At 42.5% G+C, this 22,441-nt stretch overlaps 1 protein-coding gene across 2 annotated transcripts; it reads left to right on the plus strand.

The window, feature by feature from the left end:
• Positions 1-2,481: 2,481 nt before the first annotated feature.
• Positions 2,482-21,722, plus strand: ncapg (non-SMC condensin I complex, subunit G). Of its 2 annotated transcripts, none has more exons than XM_083764929.1 (22): positions 2,482-2,558; positions 2,878-2,995; positions 3,816-4,034; positions 4,143-4,371; positions 4,638-4,783; positions 4,969-5,053; positions 7,960-8,155; positions 8,277-8,426; positions 9,255-9,395; positions 9,794-9,917; positions 10,767-10,856; positions 13,711-13,899; positions 14,574-14,684; positions 14,828-14,947; positions 15,531-15,773; positions 16,746-16,927; positions 17,542-17,707; positions 18,499-18,666; positions 19,416-19,539; positions 20,680-20,727; positions 21,000-21,069; positions 21,163-21,722. In XM_083764929.1, exons 2-22 carry the CDS (start codon positions 2,888-2,890, stop codon positions 21,302-21,304), a joined length of 3,051 nt encoding a protein of 1,016 aa, XP_083621055.1. In that variant the 5' UTR covers positions 2,482-2,558; positions 2,878-2,887; the 3' UTR covers positions 21,305-21,722. The 2 variants fall into 2 exon arrangements, with proteins under 2 accessions (XP_083621055.1, XP_083621056.1); XM_083764930.1 differs by having other exon boundaries at positions 2,483-2,558; positions 2,883-2,995.
• Positions 21,723-22,441: the final 719 nt, after the last annotated feature.

The raw sequence follows: 22,441 nt of genomic DNA on the forward strand, positions 1-22,441 counted from the left end.
GGCATTGGTACATATATTCACCACGTCATATGCTCATACTGTATGTCTATATATATGTATACATATGTCTATATGTATGTATATGTAATTTGTGAGTTGGTTAGTGGTATAATGTGGTTACTCGGGTGGTTTGATGCGTATGTCCCTTTAATCCACCCGACACTGAAACATATCATCATTACGTCACCCTCGTAAACCAATTATACCCTGGCATTGGTACATATCTGGGACATAGGCTTCGTAGCATGACGGAAAACATACCTGCACGGTCTGCTTTCGTATGTCCCGTGCCAGCATATGACTGCTAAGGGACATTGGTACATATCTTCATCATGTCATGGGACATATGCTTCGTAGCATGACGGAAAACATACCTGCACGGTCTGCTTTGTGCCAACATATGACGTCATATCATATGCTGCTAAGGGACATACGCATCGTAGCACCTGACTGATAACATTACTTGCACGCTCTGCTTGCACAAGTAACAAGTAAGATCACCTGTACACCTTTCGAAAGACTAAAGCCCTGTCTTCCTTGGCCTGGCTCTCCCGCGCTGGCACATCCTGTCAATTCAGGTGCAGCAGTTTAACTTTAATTTGGGGCAAGCTAAACAGCATTTAGGAAACCTTATAGAAAATGTATTAGCATTGAACCCCATGCTGAGTATCACAGCTATAGTGTCAACCAGTGTGCCCTGGTACTGCAATAACAAAATAACAACTTGTCAATTGGGCTTTTGGGATTTTGTAAACCTGTCAGCCATCTTCACAAATTGAGGGATTCTGCATGGCACGAGGTTGATTACCAATTAGTGTGGTATAAAGGTGATCTGTGCCATATTTCATGCTTGTATCACCAACTGTGTATTATCCATGAGCATGTACATTAATGCAATTTATCGGCAGCCATATTGGAAAACATGCCACCATATTGGAACCTAATGTTATTTCTGATCGTACTTCATAGAAATACCTCCAGAACATATTCTCTTATATCAAAATGAGGGGGAAATAATAGAAAATTACAGTCTCAGCAAAAGGATATAGTCCAAAACGTAGGCCCAGTTGAAGACATTTCAACTGGTGAAACCTGGCGGCCATCTTGAAAAAATGAGGAATTATGCATGGCCCGAGGTTGATTACTAATTAGGGTGGTATAAAGGTGATCTGTGCCAAATGTCATGCTTGTATCACCAACTGTGGATTAACCATGAGCCGAACCATGAGTAGTACAGTTACCGGTATGCAATTTATCGGCACGGTACAAATACCTCCAGAACATATTCTCTTATATCAAAATTAGGGGGAAATCAAAGATTCAGCCCCAGCAAAGTGATATTGTCCAAAACGTAGGTCCAGTTGCAACGATTTTGAAAATCTTGAAAATGTAGGCATTCTGCGTGGCCCAAGGTTGATAATGAATTAGGGTGTCATAAAGGTGATCTGTGCCAAATGTCATGTTTGCATCACCAACTGTGCATTAACCATGAGCAGATGTACACTTATACAGTTTATTGGCAGCCATATTGGAAAACATGCCGCCATATTGGAACCTAATTTTACTTTTTATATCGTACTTGGTAGAAATACCTCCAGAACATATTCTCTTACATCAAAATGAGTGGAAATAAAAATATTTACAGCCCCAGCGAAGTGATATAGTCCAAAACGTATTTACAGTTGCAGCCATTTTTTAAACTGGCGGGCCACCTTGAAAAAATTGGAATTCTGCGTGGCCCGAGGTTGATTATCAATTAGGGACATATGAAGGACATCTGTGCCAAATGTCATGCTTCTATCACCAACTGAACTATCATGCATTGAAAACAGCTATTTCCCGCCTAGCTAGTAGGATTGCATCCAGCTCACTGATGTGCTGTCAAACTCAATTACTTTTAGCTTGTTAGCCAGTATGGAGTGGTTCATTGTGTGTCAAAAGCCTTTTGGAGGTCCAGCATGACCATGTCGCAGTATTTGCCGGCGCATCCACCTGTAGTTGCTGGCTTCCTAATATTTATTAGATTGTTTGAACCAATGTTTCTCAAACATGTTCAAATCAAGGACCCCCAAATTATAATGTACTAGAGTGGTGCCTGTGGCCGTGGGGCCTCTACAGCAGTGCCCGTTGGGTATTGGCCTACTTGGAACGATGCAAGTTGGAAATGCATGCCCAGAGCATGGTCATTTATAAATAGATTTGTCTGCACGCTACAGGGTTATTCCACATTTTTCTTTTATTTTTAAATAGCAGATTTACAAGCTCACAACACATGAACGCGTCGTTGTAAGCTTGTTGATCGGCTATTTTCAAATAGCCAATGTGAATGTTTAATAGGTTTAAGGCTAAGGTTTAAGGTTTAAGTAAGAGTCTTCTTTTTAGCTTGTTTTCATATACCTGGTAGCTTATTTCTCTCACGGCATCTGGCAACACAGCTCAAAATTCTCGCGAGTTTGCTTGAATTTTGAAAACAGGCGGCAGGGTTGGTGCAGCAGGGAAGTACTGTACTGCGAACGTCGAGTGACAACAACAGAAGTAAAGACTATATTTCTGGAAAGGTAATGTTTTTTTTGTGTGTGTGTTATAAACTCAGTATTTTGACGTACACAGACGTGAGTAGGCGTTAGTTTTTTATTTGGGTTTCCGAGGCTACAGTCGGTGTCACTGACTCACTGTCAGCGATCCCCATTGTTTTTCTCGGTGTTGTGCGAGAGGGAGCCTCTCAGAGGGGCCTACTACCGGTAGTTAATGAGTCACAAGGGGCCGCCTGCTAACGTTAGAACATAGTGTTCACTTAAAAGGCTGTACGGTTGTTTAACATTGAACATATAATATATATATATATATTAATTACGTGGGTTGTTGTCCACTGTCCAGTAAAGAAAAGATGACCGCTGACGGTGAAATGGAGATACAAGAAGCCTTTCAGCGCTCTCAGAAGGGCCACAATAACAAGGCTAAACTGGTAGCATGCCTGAAAAGCCGCTACAACAAGGTGTGTATTTTTGTTTTTGATTTTCTTTTTCTCCCCCTTTCTTTTATATACTATTTAAATAGTTTTGAGGAAAAATGTTGCTATTTGTCCCAAAATGACTTAATACCCTGTCCATGTACATATACTATAGCAATTTAATTGAATTGTATGCATTTGTATGCATTAGGTAGGAGGAGTAGGACGGAAGGATTGTACTCAGCCTGTGGCTTTATTCTATGCTTTTTCTAAGTATCGTTTGTAGCTCTGATCAATAGCGTCAGAATGATCGAGTTCTCTATGGACCAAATTGTTATAGCTGTATACATTTTTTCGGATCTATGTTAAAAGCCTCCCATGAGCAGGAGTTGTACATTGACATCTCACACTCGTTGCACATTTAGTAACCCACGGGCAGTGCTGTGTATAATCTTTCAAATAAATTAACTAAACTAAAACTTGAAATTGAAATGTTAAAATCCACCCTAGTAAAAACCCACCTCTTCTCCATTGCCTTCAGCTCAGTCTGAGGGCAATCAACCTATGGCCTACTCAGGTCATTGATTGCATTTTAACTTTTGTAGTGCTTAATTGCTTTTATGTTCTTAATTTTGTTGTATTTTAAGTCATTGTGAATGGAAAGCACTTTGGATCAACTTCTATTGTTTTTAAAAGTGCTATGTGATATAAATAAAGCTGACTTGACTTAAATCACATAGTGTTAATGTCACCTGGGATGTATTCCTTGCCTTTATAACTTATTCACATTTATTTGTATTGGCTCATTGTCCACGTGATTCACTGCTTGTTGTTTTTATTTTTTAATGATGCTTTTTGTCTTCAGCTAGAGGACAAGACATTGTTCCACGAGGAGTTTGTCCACTGTCTGAAGTATGCCATGATTGTGTACAAGCGAGAGCCTGCTGTGGAACATGTCATTGAATTTGTTGCCAAGTTTGCTACAAGCTTCGCTTCGCCACCTAGTGAAGAAGAGTCGATGGAAGAGGAAGACATTGAAGATGATCATCCTTTTCTGAGTTTCATCTTCAACTTCTTGTTGGAGGTATAACAGTCAACATCAACGTGCTTCCATCATCCTTCCTGACCATTTTATTCTCCCTCACCTTGATCGTTTTCCACTGTTATTTTCACACCCTCTCTCTCTCCCCAGTCCCATAAAGCCAACAGCCATGCCGTGCGTTTCCGAGTGTGCCAGCTGATCAACAAGCTGTTGGGCAGCATGGCAGAGAATGCCCAGATTGATGACGACCTGTTTGACCGCATTCATCAGGCCATGTTGGTCCGTGTCACTGACAAGTTCCCCAATGTCAGGATCCAGGCTGCCTTGGCCATGACGCGCCTCCAGCAGCCAAGGGAGGATGACTGCCCCACCACCAATGGTACACAATGTTTACAGGAATATGAAGGGATTAACTATTGTTTTTAAGTATTTATATATTGTATTTTACTTGGTATAAATGTTCGGTCAACCAAGGTAAACGGCGCTAAATTAACCACATTGTCTTGTGCCTGTAAGGCACAAACACACGATGGTCACTAGGTGTCCCAAGTGTTTCTCCTTAAAATACCTTGTACTACTCATTATACTCAAAGGTATTTCTGTATTCATCAATTTAATTTGATATGCTCTGTCTCCATTTCCCAGCCTATCTGTTGATACTGGACAATGATTCTAATGCAGAGGTGCGACGTGCCGTTCTGTCTTGCATTGCCATGTCTCCCCGTTCACTCCCCAAAGTTCTCAAACGCACCCGGGACATCAAGGAGAACGTCCGCAAGCTAGCCTACCAGGTAAGCACACATAACGCTATAGTTAGCCTACTAGGCAACTACACATAATGCCAGCTAGCCAACCAGGTAACATGTACGAAAGCTAGTCTGGAGTTTTATCAGTTATAGTTACCGGTAACACATTGCAATTTTGTGCTTTCTGTCTGATTAGAAATGTAAATGTGGTGATTTGCATGCTGTTTCAGGTTCTGGCTGAAAAAGTTCACATCAAAGCTCTGAGCATTGCACAGAGAGTCAGCCTACTGCAACAGGGCCTTCACGACTCCTCAGGTTGGTACTGTGTGTGTGTGTGTGTGTGTGTGTGTGTGTGTGTCATGAGTGTGACAACCAAAAGTGCTCTGATTAGTTTGGTGCTTTCTTTTCACTTTTTTTTAGGTTCGTCAGCCCCCAATATGTAATAAGTTTGAGTGTTTGTGCCACTTTAGCTGCACCACCTAAAGTGGCAAGCAGAGTAAAGTGGCAGTACAGTAGAGAGCACAGTGCACTACTACAATATAGTATACAGACCATATAACAATAAATGCATAGTTGCACCGCTCACTTCACACGGGTGTGATTTTAATTTGACTGATTGTCCTCATGGATTAAAGTTCTCAGTCGCCATGTCTGATTTCAGTCATTTGGATTCCGTAGAAGTCAGCATGTCTTCTATAGAAGTGTGTGCTGCACCAAAAATAGACTATCTACAAGCCTACAACGTTGAAAGCTTGTAGATACTAGATAGCCTATTGTCGGTTATTAGTTATTTCAGTCTTCCAGAAAACCCTAATGATCTCAGATATTTCATAACCACAATGGTTAACGCCTTAATCTGCAATTTCTTCAACTGGTTAGCTGTATGGCTACCAAAACATCTTAGATTTTATATATTGTCTTAACACATCGATTGCGCAAAACGCTCTAAAGCGCTTTATTAATATCGAACGCCGTCTGCGCATAACGCTCTAAAGCGTTTTATTGGTTTTTTTTATGATTAATGTGCTTCATATTTATACGCGCCCGGACAACATAGAAAGTAACACCGATGTCTCTAGGAAGGTCCGTTATGTGATCCGGGAGTTAAAAGCCCCCCCCTCCTGAAAAGAGGTCTGGTCTATGCGGCATGCCGTATCCATTACGACGTACTGGAGGCGGCCTCGCCGGCATGCACGGCATAGACCAACGCAGATGTCAAGGGGATCTAAAATGGAGGTACCCATGCTAGTGTGTGTGTGAATACACTTGATTCCCCTCCCCTCCTGTTTCTACATGGTTTCTCCCGAGGCAGCAATGTAGGCCCCCCCCTCTTCGTTTCGGATCGTCGCATTTCAGTTTCAGTCCCCCCCCCACTCACTTACCCACTGTGGCTGTGCCTCGAACTGCCTTTCACCGCTGCTTCGTCCTCTCATTCTCGGAAAGAAATAGCCCTCTGCCCGACGTTACTAGGAGAGATCACCGCCGTGGAACCCCCCCCAGGCCCGCGTTGTGATCGCTTTGCATCTCTCTCATTCTCGGAAAAAGGATATAACGCCTCCAACTGCAACCGCCGCTTCGTCCTCTCATTCACTCGGAAAAAAATAGCCCTCTGCCCGACGTTACTAGGAGAGATCACCGCCGTGGAACCCCCCCCAGGCCCGCGTTGCGATCGCTTTCCACCTCGTCCTCTCATTCTCGAAAAAAGAGAGCCCTCTGCCCGTATATAAGAATAATCTGCAACGGTCGCCATGTCATAATGATACGCGAAACGAATGACGTATTATGAGAGAGATGATCAACTGGCCGCTTTATATGTCTTGACCACCCATGTTTGGGCAAATAAGCCCGTATAGCGATTCTCGACTCGACACCGTGGATCACCATTAGCCATAGAGCCTTCGCCAGGCAACACTATCCGTACTCCGTAGTGTGGTTGTAACCGACTTTTTATTCATTATAATTGCAGTGATAAGACCGCAATGAAGGCGTCTGCGACGTAATCGACCCGTTTGTAATGTACAGTATAACGAATACACATTGATTAGAGTCTCTCTCTCTCCTCCTTTCCACCGCTTATCTCTCCTGAGGTTCTTTGCCCCAGAACATGTCCAGACATGTCTGTCAACAACGACTAACGTGTCTCACCGTTACACAATACACTATCGTTCTGAAACGATCGGAAGGTAGACTTGTACACTGATCAAGACATGTGTTGCCCCCCCTGTTACTGAGACAATTTCAGATATGTCTATAGTATGTACATGTCGCTATATGCCTTGTCTAAAATACTATTTTTCAGAGAGGATTTCAGAGAATGAAGGACCTGAAGAACTATTATTCACAAAATAAGGCATATAGCGACATGTACATAATATATACCGTATGAAACAGAAGACTCTCTGCTTTCATAAGAAAAAAACTAATACTGTAATAATAATAAAAATCACACCCCTGTGAAGTGAGCAGTGCAATGTTGCACAACATTGCACTGCTCACTTCACAGGGGTGTGATTTTCATTATTATTACAGTAGAAGTATTTTTCTTATGAAAGCAGAGAGTCTTCTGTTTCATACGGTATATAGTATGTACATGTCGCTATAGGCCTTATTTTGTGAATAATGGTTCTTCAGGTCCATGCATTTTCTGAAATCCTCTCTGGTGGGCGCAAGCTGCATTCAACAGCCAATTACTGACAAACTACATGGGACCATGTGTATTTGTTTTCCTCCTAAAAGTAGACATTCAGGGCTTTCATTCAGTGTGTAGTATGTATATGATATTATTTGTGTTCATTTTTATATCTGTCTGTCAATGTCTGTCAACTTCAACCTTCCATATCTCTGCTGTTTTTTCAAAAGAGCAGCGTGCAGCGAAAAGCAGGTTTTAGAAAAAGGTCAATATCTCCAGAATGGAAGATGGTAGAATCATATATATTTTTTTTAATTGAAGTGGACTAGTTTGGCGTTCTTTTGATTTATGCGATGTGCGATGTGCTATAAGAGGCCCCTCGCTGTGGGCCCCTAAAAAGTTAAAAAGTCCAATGTTAATCGCGTAGCACAAGCAATCCTGAGTAGAATTTCAAGCGTTAGCAATCAATGTGTTAAGTGTGTAGGACACACGGTGCTAGTGTTTCACGCTGTTTCACAAATTACATATTAGAACTTGGCCTAGCAACATTTTTCAGTGGTGAGATTTTTGCTTTAATCCATGTGTTCTCCAGAGGCTGTGAGGGAGGTAGTTAGTTCCCGTATCCTGCCGGCCTGGTTGACGCTGATGGGTGGGGATGTGGTGGAAGTCCTCCACAAGCTTGATGTGGAGAACTGTGCCCAGACAGCCCTGGACACACTGAAAGCCATCTTCACTAACACTCCCACCGATGAACTGCTGCAAAACAACACATTGCTGCTGGACAACAGGTAGACACACACACACACACACACACAGGCGTGTGGAAATGTCTCCCATCTTAATTTCATTCTCACTGAAGTGATTAATTCCTCAGAGGAAAGTGATTGCGTGTGTGTGTGTTTTCAACAGGAAAGCGATCCCAGAAGAATCTCTTAGCTGTGAGAGAGTGCTGTATTGGAGGGCTTTGTGTGAGTTCATCAAGAGTAAAGGAGACGAGGGTGAGGAGATGCTGGAGAAAGTACTGCCAGATGCTGCCACCTACGCCTCCTACCTTTATGGGTGAGATAACGGTCCGAGATATTCGAAAGTGGGCATTCTTTTGTTAACTCATTTTATGAAAAGCTCATGACAACCAATTAGGACCATCATCAACCCTGTTCTAGCATTCATATTTTGAAAGTCGTAATGATTATGTTTTATAATTCACTGACATAGTTGTCCAAAATAAATGTGTTGTGATTGTGACTTGTGACCCCAGGTATCTGAAGGCAGGACCGGTGTTCTCTGAACCGTTCTTTCTGTATGTAACTGAGTGGCTAGCTTAATGCTTACACCACGCCAGCTAACACAGCCTAATATTTTAAGTAAATTAACCTGCTAAATTGTGGCTTTGATAGAGGACTTAATATGACCTGCCGAATGAGCAATGGATGCTTTTTCTTGTGGAATATTGTCAACCAATATTAGGGACTTGGAGATAAGCAGTCATTTAACAAAAAAAAAAAACATTCAGTCTTGCTTAAATTGCCCCTTCCATCGGTCTGTTTATTAAGTTAACTTTCATATTCACGTCTAACTTAAGCCAGCAATTAAGCTTTGTGATATTTAGAAATGTGTTTACTTTAAATTGCTTGAGCAGACTGACAACCTCATTCCAACTGGTAAATATCTTCTAGTGACAAATTTGTAGCCAGGATTTGAGGTTTGTGTGCTGTGTGTGTGATTACTAGCTTTGTGCTGCATAGTGCATAGATGTGAAGGAAGTGGGGCCATCTAAAATACTAGAAAAGTCCATGTGGATGTGCAGCTGAGTGGCATCTAATTTGCCCTTTGTTCTGGGCACTATTGCTTTTTCTAGTCCTGTGACCATGACTCTGGCTGTTGTAGGTATCTGAAGGCAGTGCCACTGCTCTCCGAGGAACAGAGGGCAGACTTTAACCAGCTGGAGTTGGTCATGACCAAGGAGTTCATTTCACAACAGCTCATCCACCTCACCGGCTGTCTAGACACCAATGAGGAAGGTGGCAGGTAAGAGAGACAAGACAGACTTACACTTACACTGTCTTTTATATTTTGAGTTTACTTGAAAATGTTTCTATATTGTTGCTTGCTTCAGTGTAATGCACCGACCTAACCGACATAAGACAGACTAACATACTGTAGTAGCTGGCTATAAAGAGGTTCGTAGAGAGCGAGGAGTATGTAAAGATACAAAATATAAGGGGAGGGTTGAAGAAGAGAGATTTTTATAACGTCTAATAATCTACGCTGAAACACTGACACTAAATCTATGTACAAACATTCACACAGTTTGGATCAGTTGGAATAGCAAATGTGTTGGGGAGACGGGTCGGGAATAGTGGTCGGCAAACGTTTTGCAGGCAGTCGTGCTGACTGGGATTCCCCTTCTGCGTGTGTGTTTGTAGGAAGCGTGTGTTGGCTGTGCTGAAGGAGATGTTGGCCCTGCCTCAGACCCCTCCTTCTCTGGTGTCCCTTCTCACTGAGAAACTACTCAACCTCATCCCTGACGACCACAGACGCATACAGATTGTGAGTTTCACTGGACTCTCACTCAGAAGATTATACTCCCACTCTGTCACTGTATAGCCACGTAGCACATCCATTCAGTCCAGACTGATCTCTGTATAGCCACGTAGCAACATCCATTCAGTCCAGACTGATCTCTGTATAGCCACGTAGCACATCCATTCAGTCCAGAGTCCAGACTGATCACTGTATAGCCACGTAGCAACATCCATTCAGTCCAGACTGATCTCTGTATAGCCACGTAGCACATCCATTCAGTCCAGAGTCCAGACTGATCTCTGTATAGCCACGTAGCAACATCCATTCAGTCCAGACTGATCTCTGTATAGCCACGTAGCACATCCATTCAGTCCAGACTGATCTCTGTATAGCCACGTAGCAACATCCATTCAGTCCAGACTGATCACTGTATAGCCACGTAGCAATATCCATTCAGTCCAGACTGATCTCTGTATAGCCACGTAGCACATCCATTCAGTCCAGACTGATCTCTGTATAGCCACGTAGCACATCCATTCAGTCCAGACTGATCTCTGTATAGCCACGTAGCACATCCATTCAGTCCAGACTGATCTCTGTATAGCCACGTAGCAATAGCAACATCCATTCAGTCCAGACGGATCTGCTTTTCCCACTCTTGTAAGTGGAGGTGTCAACACTAACAATTCAGTGTGTGCGACCCATTATCAAAAACAATCACGACATCTTAGTTTTTCTTTGTCGGCATGCTTGCAAATGGACCACCATATAAAAATACCTGTCCAGTACACCTAACAAAATGGTTGTATGCGTGGTCTACTGATGATGATGTCAGTGGCACTGATTCTGATGTGTGAACTATGTGTTTCTCAGGTGGCCGAAATCATCTCTGATGTGAGGGAACCCATCATGGAAGTGAGTCAGCCTGTGAACGAGGATGAGAGACGCAGGCAGCAGGTCAAGGTAAGAACCCTCACAACTTCAATTCCTTTGTCTCACTCATCTGTTACTAGGAATTTGGTAAGAAAAAACGAATGTTTTATATTTGATATTTGTTGGACTACCATGAAGAAAAACATGCCACCAAACACCAAGGTGACGTAGCCTTGTAGCCCTTAGACTGCTTGAAACATCACCTTGGTGGTAATAAAGAATACTTAGTTTGTAGCTGGAATCTGGATCCAGTGTGCAGTTTGCTATATTTTTTGACGTGGCTGTTTCTAACAAATTCTCAAACAAATGAGAATAGCAGTCATTAGTAAATGCAAATAGCAGTCATTAGTAAATGCAAAAACACTTCTTGAGGTTTATCACAAGACAAGCCTCAGCCTGGGTGGTTTATTGATATGTAAAGCCATTAAGATGATCAAGGACCCCAACCAAGGACTTGAAGCAGCTAATATCATCTGGCAAGTCATATAGCCTCAAAGCCCAGACCAGCAGGCACTGGGACAAGGATCTCCACCAGTCAGCTTATGAACAATAGAAGCTTGTTGGCTGCATACTACACATAGAGCTCAATTATGAACGTCATATAATATGACAGATTTTAAGAGATGGAGGCGTGGCTAATGTCATTGTAATTATGAGCACGGTAAGATGTGCTTTCCGATACCCGTGGCGTGCGCAAAACGGCCTTGAATTAGTCATGGGAGTGTTTAAGGCGTCGCCGCCATCTACCCAATCAACATGGCCGTACTATTCCCTTTAACAGTCAGCTGATCTCACATACGATATGCGCCCTTTGCTAGCGTGCGAGTGGTATTACATTTCTGCAGGCAGGCACCATAGACATGACATGACTTTGTCACATTTGGGTTAATTATTCCTATTGCACTGCATGCTGTCACCTTTGTGCCTCAAAAGAACAGATCCACAAGCTGTCACAGCCATGATGTGCATAGCTTGTAGGCCTATGTCTCTATTTTGTTAAGTAACTTTCAGTGTTAATTGGAAAGTCATGACAGCTATGTAGGCAATATGGGAGGGAGGGGGCTATTAGCAGACACATATCCCTTCATTTGTTTCTGTTCTAAGCATGAAAAACAGCTGTGAAAATCTTTATTCTAGTTCATTTGATTCATAAATGAATAACTAAGCCTTTGAAATGGCACCTATACCTACCTTTCAGATCGGAATGGAACTGCGAGTACGCATGCACTGCCATGCAGCATAGGCTGGCAGTCCATGCGTAATGTTCCCAGAATCGTCTAACCCGTCTAAAATATTCAGGAACGTGGTCGTGGTATGCCATATGTGTGTGCGTTCAACACGGCTTCCATAATACGAAAGGGCGCAGAGTTCTGTATTACCGCAGGGGTTTAGTCGTATCATATGACGTATATAACTGAGCCCATACACTTATCATTGCAGGACCTACAACGGTGTGCACACGCACACACACCATTTATAGGATGCCAAACTGGAGAGGTTTCTGTTAACCAGTGTTAGCCAGTGATATTCAACTGGCATGCCAAATTCGGCCCATGGAGATATTTCTTGGAACACATTTCCATGACTTAAGCCCTATTTTCTATTTTATACTGTTGTATGACAGCGTGATGCAAAAGTAGCCAATCTACAAGCTCACAACTCTAATATCACAGCAAACTGACTTTGAATTCAAACTGAGGAGTGCCAGTCCAATCTCCCAAGGGATTTTGGTTTCGTCTGGTTTCCAGGCTAGTACCGGTATAATTAAACACAGATCCCACACACAGGATTCCAACATTTCACTTTATAAATTGTACACAAACACATACACACAGATGTACACAAAGATTCAATTGCTATTCTTGTTTTGCTACAATGTCAAAGAGGAGCCAAAACCTAATACATATAATCTTGTGTAACTTTACTGTATATGGGATGTGATCTGTGCCCACATGCCCATCCCTTAAAGGAGAATTCCATGCTAGAATGCTTTCTTATCTTTCTTACCTTTCTTTGTAGTTGTTACGTCCCCACCAAAGAGGTCCAGGTGTTTTTTTGTGCAAAAACTCCTTATTGGCTATTTTCCCTACCATAAGCCGTAAATGAATTGCATTGCATTGAATGGGAATTTAATGGGGCTATGGGGTGTTATGCTAGTTCGCTTATTTCCATCGAAAGAAGTAGTAAAGTGTGCCGCTTGGGATATTATTTACATTATGAAGAGAGGATATATACAAAGAAATTATAATTTTGAGCGATGGAAATAAGCGAATTAGCACAACACCCCATAGTCCCATTCAATTCCCATTCCATTCAATGCAATTCATTTAGGGCTTATGGTAGGGGAAATAGCCAATAAGGAGCTTTTGCACAAAATAACACCTGGACCTCTTTGTTGGGGACGTAACAACTACAAAGAAAGGTAAGAAAGCCTTTTAGTATGGAATTCTCCTTTAATATCCTTCTCTCACCCTATCTTACTCTTACTTACTTAAGGAGTGAAAAGTGGTCCTGTAGAAATCCATCTTAACCCAGGAGCTTAATGATAATGCACCCCCCTCCCTTCACCACCATTTTTCTTCCACTTTCCCTCTCCGTTCCTGCTAATGGCTGTAAAAGCTAGCCCTCTAGGAGGCCTGCCAGACTGTAGAAGAGTGTAAATATGCCCAGGGGTTCAGCTAGTGTTGGATATGCTCTGTTTATTCTGTTCTTTCCATCCTTGTAGCTATCAGAGGTGAGTCTGCCTATTCTGGGAGTCAAGCCTCTCTTAGAGATCTTAACCAAGGACTAATAATGTGTTTTCCACCCTTTCCTGTGCATATACCACTCAATTCTTAACATTTCTCCATCCTCCCCCCCCCCCCCCCTTTAACGTGTATCTCAGTTAGCGGAAGTCAAAGTGCGTGCTTTGGAGACCAAGGAGGCCCTGGAGGAGTCTATTGCAGCCCAGGACTTCAGCCGTGCGGCTGAGCTAAAGGTCTCCATCACTGAGTTGGAGAACCGCCGGAACCAGATCATCCAGGAAATGGCAGAAAGCAACCAACCCACTGACAAGGAGAACCGCACTGAGAAGGTAAAAACAAGTCGTGATGACGTGTAAGACCACTGCCTCTATTCCATGCTGGTGGCTGTTCTCCTTCCATAACTTAAGTTATATAGTTTATATCTTAACATGCCGAACGCCCGGGGTTATTTAAGTAGTTGGGCATTTTCTTTTTTCAATCTTTATTTTTATTATTTTTATTGCCTTTATTTGACACACAGTTTTGATAGATGAGATAGAAATGCCGCAAATGATGTGTCGGGAGGGGACCCAAACCGGGCACCCCCTGTCAGGCATCAGAGCCCATGTGCTACTAGGCTATCCAGTGCCCTGTCAGGCATCAGAGCCCATGTGCTACTAGGCTATCCAGTGCCCTGTCAGGCATCAGAGCCCATGTGCTACTAGGCTACCCAGTACCCTGTCAGGCATCAGAGCCCATGTGCTACTAGGCTACCCAGTACCCTGTCAGGCATCAGAGCCCATGTGCTACTAGGCTACCCAGTACCCTGTCGGGCATCAGAGCCCATGTGGTACTAGGCTACCCAGTGCCCTGTCAGGCATCAGAGCCCATGTGCTACTAGGCTACCCAGTAGCCAGCCACCCAGCTATTGGATCGCCACATGGCTCACCTTTTTGTACAAATTATAAATGGCCCAAGGCATGTGTTTTCGAGTTTGGTTTAATGTGGCTTTTGTCTATTCCAGAATGATCCAGAGACTCTTCTGAGGTGTCTGACAATGTTGTGCGAGCTGATGAAACAGATGAACATCAAAACGAGTATGGGGCCCACCACAAGTGAACTAATGTTATCATTGGTAAATACAACAATTGTAACCTGACTAATGCATTCATTTAGAATGAAATAATTCAGCACATTCACTGGTTTTGTTGAACATAATGTGTTACAGAAGTCAAATATTCAAATGCAATAATATTAATATCCCTCTACTCCTGTCAGATCCTGCCCAGTATAGCCAACGCCCACCCAGCTGTCCGTAACATGGCCGTATTGTGTTTGGGAACCGGCTCTCTGCACAGCAAAGAGCTGGCTAACACACACATGGTGCTGCTGCTGCAGGTAATGTGAACATAAGCTCATAAGTTGATGTTAACCCATTTAGGCCTGATGTCGAAAGAATATATATTCAAAGATTTGTGCCGCATTTTTACGATTTTTCAAAAATAGCTAAAGTATAACATAATGCTTAGTTAAAACACCAAAAGGGGTTCCCGCCCAGAATGGATTAAGGGTGGAAAATAAAATTGATTAATAGATTAATCGCGATGTGGACAACGGACATGGATGATTATGAATCGATTCACAAAAGTCGTAAATTAATCTGTTTTCATTATGGGATCTTTAGAAAGCACTTTGTTTATTGGTCACACAGTGAGGGCAAAGTATAAATCATGCATTAGAATCGAGTGGTTTATAATCTAATCGTAGCCCTCTGAATCAGAATTATATCGTTGAATCTGTACTTATCTGCTATCCTTGTTACTGCTGTGTAGCTGGCTGCACATAATTGTTTTCTGTTGCTTTAATCTAAGTTAGAGTAAGTCAAAACAATCACAAATCTTGACCATCACACACATAAATAACATTGCTGTAAATGTAACACAAATACAGACATGTAAAGTGTGTGTGTGTGTGTGTGTAGATTGCCCAATTGGACGAGATTAAGATCCGCATCAGTGCTCTGCGGGCCATCATCGACCTGCTGCTCCTCTTTGGCTTCCAACTCCTCTCCTCCACACCGGCTGCTACTCAGACAGGCCTGCCCCCCCACTCCCCAGACACAGACCGACAGGAAGACGCCGAGGCACCGGCAGTGGAGGAGAAGAGCCACGAGGACACGGCCCAGAGCATCCTTCTGATGCTATCAGAGTTCCTGGACAGTGAGGTTAGCTTGCCTTTTTTGTTATATAAGAGTATAAAAGAGAAGACTTTAATCTTTCTGTCTTCATGGATTAAAGTTCTCCGTCCATAGAAGTCAGCATGTCTTCTATAGAAGTGTGTCGGTGCACCAAAACTAGGCTATCTACAAGCTTACAACACGTCGTGCTGCAACGTGTTTTAAGCTTGTAGATAGACTATTAGTTATGTCAGTCTTCTAGAAAACCCTAATAATCTCAGATATTTCATAACCGCAATCATTAAAACCTCTATCTGCAATTTCTTCAACTGATAATAGCTGTATGGCTACCAAAACATAACGTAATTTTCCATAGTGTTAAAGACGTAGGGAAATTAAAATGTCCCACTTTTAGAGCATATCCGTGGTCGTCATATATATGGACAATTTGGACATGCCTAACAATGGGAAAATTTCCATCTGTGTATTTTTCTATCAAAAATGTAATTCTAATTACTTCCTTTGAACGAAAACGTGCTGCGTGATGATGTGTCGAGGCCCGCATACATACAAATTGATTTAATTCACCTGGTTTATTCCCATTGCTGCGCGTTCCTCCAACACAGCTGGCTTTGATTATAGAACTACTACGTTTTTAATCTCATCCAAGATGACATCCAGACATTATAGGTTAGAAATAACTAAGCTGCTAGCTTTGCTGCCCGTCTCTCTGTAACTTGTAAACAAACTCAACGCGTGATGACGCACACGCGCTTGTAGCGGAGATGCGTCCCATACCCTGAAGGATGTGATGTTCTCATTGGTTCAAAAACACAGCTTTCTGTGAAACTTCAAAATAAAATGCCCCAAAAAACCATTGCACCCCTCTTTTAAGACTGTAGGTCACACAGTGCTAGTGTGTGTTGGCTCCTTTCATGCCGTTTCACAAATTCCATATTAGGACATGGCCTGGCAACATTTTTCAGTTGTGGGATTTTATTTTGTGTCTTTCATACCCAGGTGTCTGACCTGCGTACAGAGACGGCAGAAGGCCTGGCGAAGCTCATGTACACTGGCCGCATCTCCAGTGCCAAGATGCTGTCTCGTCTTATCTTGCTGTGGTACAACCCCGTCACAGAGGATGACACTCGCCTACGACACTGTCTTGGTGTCTTCTTCCAGCTCTATGCCCGTGAAAGCAGGTTTGTGTTGATTTCTCTTAGAGACTACCCGATAATTTATTTACAGTATTGGGCCGGTATTGATATTAGGGAGTGTGTGTCACATTCTTTGCACTGATCCCTCAAATGTGGAATCGATGTGTAATGGAGGCAGGATGTTTGACAGTTTAACAATAAACTTTATTGTAATCGGAGCCTATATAGCTTAACCTGACGCTGCCAGATGGGGGCGGTATTGGCTAACCATGTTCCCCAACACAGCACTCATCTGGGATCTCTCAGGGAGTTGAGCTGACACAAATCCGTTCCGTACCGAACCAATCAGCGTGAGCTAAGGGCGGGATATGTGCGAAACCGGATGTGAAGCTATATAGACACGTCAATATGATTGGTTGTGTTTGCACGCCCACACGGTGATAGACAGACGGTCCCATCCAATCATCTACCAAGTATCTTGAAAAAAAGGAACAGCCCCGTCATCGAATTTGCTTCCGCGATCCCAGATCCCAATAAGCTGTGAAACAAATTTGTGTAGCAAGCTTCTTGGATCTGGCAGCGTCAGGTTATATATAGCTTGCTGCTTATCAGAAATGGAAATTCAAAAACCAAATGTTGTGTGTGTGTGTGTGTCTTAGGGCCCACCAGGAGGTGGTAGAGGAGTGTTTGCTGCCTACAGTGAGGACTCTGATGAACGCTCCAGCCACATCTCCACTAGCCGAGGTTGACGTAAACAATGTTGTCGAGCTGTTGGTCAACTTGACTCGCTCAAGTGCACTTATTAAACCCTCAACTAATACCGAGGTAAGGTAACTTGCCTTATGTGACCTCTTAAAAAGGGCAAATAACCATTGGAATTTCTTTGAATTTGTTACCACAAGATTGTATTCATTTGGAAAGGCGCTAATAGAGCACCGAAGTCTGACGTCACTTTCAGTAGAGGGCGTCAGTCCCCAGGTTCATGTATTTGTTTAGTTGCATTGTAATCCCCATTGAGGCGATTTGACATCGCCTCATATAACAACTGTGTTTGAAAAATAAACATGTCACCCCGGCCGCTTCACTCATATGGATATGAAGAATCAACTGACTGAGAGAAAACGCTAATGTTACTGCTACTGAATTAGTTACATTTTCGCTAGAAGCAGACTGTATCATATATGAGTGACTGACTGTTGCAAACGATACAGAGACACCTCCCTGACAATAACGCCGAGACAGCTTGTTTATGTTTGGACCACAACGCTTATAGTAGACGATATTAAGATCACCCCATGTTATTCTCCATAGAGAAATCACTTCCGCGAACCAGGGGAATGGTCGGGATGAGCGAGTTACGTCAGGACTTCGGTGCTCTATTTGCACAAATGTAAAATCACATTTGGATTCTATTCTTTATTCTCATTAAAATGTATGATGGGCAGTTTCCACATTTTGACTATATTCGGTCACAACATTTGGCGGCTGAAATAAAATATGGGTATCACAGAGTGTGAATAGTTCCAGGACTATGCGTAGTTGTATTGATTAATAATGAATGCAGTACATAGGCCCACATTTAATGAACTAAACCACACCTGCTTGTCTGTCATCAGGAGGTGTGTGTCCATGACTACCTGGCAGCCCGCCTCTGTGGTGAGATTCTGAAGGACCCTACAGCTCCTGAGGTGCGTCTCTATGCCAACACTCTAAACAACCTGGACCTCAGCCCAGATGAGACCACCAGACAAGACCTGCTTTTGCTGCTGCAGCAGATCACACAGGTATGCGCAGATACTCGGCCAAACCATTTATTTTGATCTCATATTTTTGGTTTATTAAAAATGTTCAAATCTTATATTAAAATTGGTTTAAAGGAGTACATCACCCAAACAAAAACTACTTATTTTCTAACAATTACACACCCAATGTCGATGAAGTCTTGAGTTCCGTAGCCGATAATTTGATGACCGGCGGACTAGAAGAGTCTCCTACAGACTTAGTCCCCTACTGATGACCCCATCAGTAGGGGTGTACTCTGTACTGTACTAATACTGTACTCAGACTGTACTGTACTCTTACTGTACTGTACTGTACTCTTACTGTACTCATACTGTACTGTACTACTGTAATGTACTGCCACTTGAAGGTATGTCACCCAGTGGTATTGCAGTTGTTGAGGGCCAGGCCCCGCACTCATACATGCTCCTCATACTCATACTGTACAAAGTGTACATACATATTGTCACACACACACACTAGAGGTTTGGTCCACATAGCGGCCCTCACACCTACTGTACATCACACCTCCCATTTCTAATTTATTTATTATTTTTAACTATTTTCTAACACCCCCTGGAGCCTTTATTCATGGGGCTTTTGGGCGGTGCACAGCACTCCAATGAGTTAAAGCACTGTTGCCTTTTTAAATGAGAATCATCACATATACTATTCCAATGAATTTGCCTTTGATTGTCATATTGTAGGAATGTCTATTTGTGTACTTACTTCTCTTCAACTTTCTGGACGTCAGGTGGTGAAGGAACGGACTTGTCTCCGTGCTATTGAGAAGGTGGTCGATCAGCTGGTAGATTCTAAAGAGCAGACTGAGTTCCTCAATGCCACCGCACTACAGCCATTGGATGTTAATGCGGACGGTACACAAACAAACCTCTTCTCATATACACACTGTGGCAATATGCATTTGCTTAACCCATTGAGACCTGAGACCAGATTCTACAAATGTCTTCTAAATCATGACATTTGTTCGATGTTTCTATATCGGTAAACTATTTTATGTCAAGGACCCCAAAATTATATGTAATTGGCCGCCGACCCCCATCTGAAAATATGTTGTTCCAGGGACCCCCAGAAGCAAATGTTGGCTATGTAAAACGTTCACTGTGAAAGAATATATATTCAAAGATTTGCACGTGTTTACAAGATTTTTCAACAGCTAAAGTATAAAATAATGGTTATAGTGGTTAAACGCTGAGGTGACACAGTGTTCCTGGTCTTGAATGAAAAATAAGTTTTTCACACTTTTAGAGCATATCTATGGTCGTAACAGATGCCAAAACAATGGGAGAATTTCGATTTTTATATCAAGATTCCCTAAAAGTCCAAATTTAATTACTTCCTTTGAACATAATCGTGCTGCATGAATATAAAAATCTTGATTTCAGTTTGATTTCCATTGCTGCACGTTCCTTCAAACACAGCTGATTTTGATTTTTAGAACCACTTTAAATTTTATTTTAATCTCATTCAAGATGACATCCAGACAGTGTATTACTAATTTTAAAAGTAATCGGCACGCTAAAATATGTATCTGAAAACATTATAGGTTAGCCACTGCCATGCTTTGCTGGCCATCTGTCTCTCTTGTAAACAAACTGACTCCACGTGCGGATGTAGTGTAGACACTAATGTCCCATAGCCTGAAGGGATGCACCCCATCTTTAACCATGCAGACACTAACGTCCCATAGCCTGAAAGGATGCACCCCATCTTTAACCAAACCATGCAGAGTGCACCAGTTAGTTTAACACTACTTTGAAAACTTATCTTATCTCTTTTTGGTCATGTGATTATAGCCAACGTTTTTCAATTTCTTCAAAATCTTAAAAAAGAAAAGCCCACCACAACGTGCTGTGATGCAAAGCGTTGTGAGCTTGCAGATTGGCTACTTTTGCATCACGCTGTCATACAACAGTATAAAATAGGACTTAAGTCGTGTGTGTGTGTGTGTGTGTCAGAAGAAATTAACTTGTTTTGTTTCTCTGCTATATTTCCAGAGGCTGCAACAGAAGATGCATCTAAATCTGTCAAGAGGGCCAAAAGAGGTAATGTAGACTAGACACTAAAATGTATTATAGTATTTTTGTACGGTCAATATGTATTAGTCGGTAGCAGCACAGTTACTGTGGTTACCGCCATGTGACATCATGTGGGTCTATGTCATCTTCAAGATAAATTGCACCGCTCACTTCACATGGGTGTGATTTTTGGACCTGCATTCTGTTCTCATCTACAGTAATAGTTCACACCACATATGGAGGTAATGTGAGTTTTTAAGTGTGTGTGTGTGTGTGTGTGTGTGTGTGTGTGTGTGCAGGCCAGAGAAAAGCTTCCACAGCCAAAGGGGCCAGAAAAAATAGCAGAAGAGCAGATTCATCGGAAGAGAGGTGAGCTTTCTATTCCTCTTTCTATATCCATTATGTCTACATGACTCTTTCTTTATCCACATTATTATTATTTTATTTATTTTTCCTTCTCAGTGATGGCGAGAATGTTCCAGAAGCTGTTCCAGAATCTCTATCGTTGTCCACACGCCCGTCTCGGAGGGCCAAGACAATTGCTCTAGAAAAGACCAAGCTGGACCTCAACCCACTTATCGACCAAGAGGCCAATTCCAATTGAAGTTGGAATTAACTTTTGGTGTTCAATTATAGCACCCTGTACAATATAAAACGTTATACTTTAAACTGTATTTGCCTTTTTAATGGCTCCAGTTGCCTCTTCATGAATATATAAATGTAGCTGAAACATTTCCTGGCTTAAGAGCTGTGCAATGGATGTTTGGCAACATAACATACTAAATAAATAAACATTTAAAAACATTTTGTTTTAATCAATATTGAAGAAATGTAAGGAATAATAAAAATGACTATATACTAAACTTGTTGGATCATTTGCACAAATTATTAGTTATTCCTGTGCCAGTGTCATATTCCAGGGGTTTTCAAAGAGGAGGCCTGACGTCACTCCGACCAGAGTAATGTAGTAAGAGAGTGGCGACGTTGCTGCGACACTAGCGTTGACTCCCATTGTAACAATGGAATGCAGCATCCATCAGCAAGGCAGATGGCTTCTTGGTTAGAGTGGGTGACAATATTATCACACGAAAAGATCAAATTACCTACCTAGGTTCCATCCTGGAGGCCAATCTTTCCGGTGATAAGATGGCCACCAACGTAATCAAAAAAGTCAATCAAAGAACAAGATTCCTTTACAGGATCTCCTCACTGGTCAGCAAAAACACCTTGAAGACCTTAACAGGAGCCCTCGTACAAGGTTTCTTTGACTATGCATCCACCTCTTGGTACCACAGCACCTCAAAGGCCCTTAAAACAAGGCTCCAGACCTCCCAAAACAAACTGGTCAGGCTCCTACTTGGCCTCACCCCCCGAACCCACCTCACCCCTGCCCACTTTGACTGGCTGGGATGGCTTAGGGTCGACGACAGAGTACAGCATCTTGCAATGGGTCTGGTCCACAAGATTCGATACACCACCAAGATACCCATGTACCTGTCTAAATACTTCCTTAATGTAAACGAAGTCCACACCCACAACACCAGAGGGAGTGCAACAAACCATGTACAACCCAGATTCGGCACAAACAAGGGACTAAATTCTTTTCGCTCCTATGCCACCAAAATGTGGAACGCCCTACCAACAGTCATTAAGACATGTGAATCCCTTGACTCCTTCAAAACCGCTCTCAAAGGGCACCTACGGATGGCTGCAATTCGAAACTGGCCTCTGTAAAATCTGA

The sequence above is a fragment of the Protomyctophum parallelum genome (assembly GCF_964188405.1).
Source record: "Protomyctophum parallelum genome assembly, chromosome: 5".
NCBI classification, from domain to species: Eukaryota; Metazoa; Chordata; class Actinopteri; order Myctophiformes; family Myctophidae; genus Protomyctophum; species Protomyctophum parallelum.

Coding starts and splice junctions, on each gene's coding strand:
- ncapg (XM_083764929.1), top strand. CDS start 2,888: ATGACCGCTGACGGTGAAATGGAGATACAAGAAGCCTTTCAGCGCTCT. Junction 9,918..10,766: donor ACCACAGACGCATACAGATT/GTGAGTTTCACT, acceptor TGTGTTTCTCAG/GTGGCCGAAATCATCTCTGA. Junction 20,728..20,999: donor TGTCAAGAGGGCCAAAAGAG/GTAATGTAGACT, acceptor GTGTGTGTGCAG/GCCAGAGAAAAGCTTCCACA.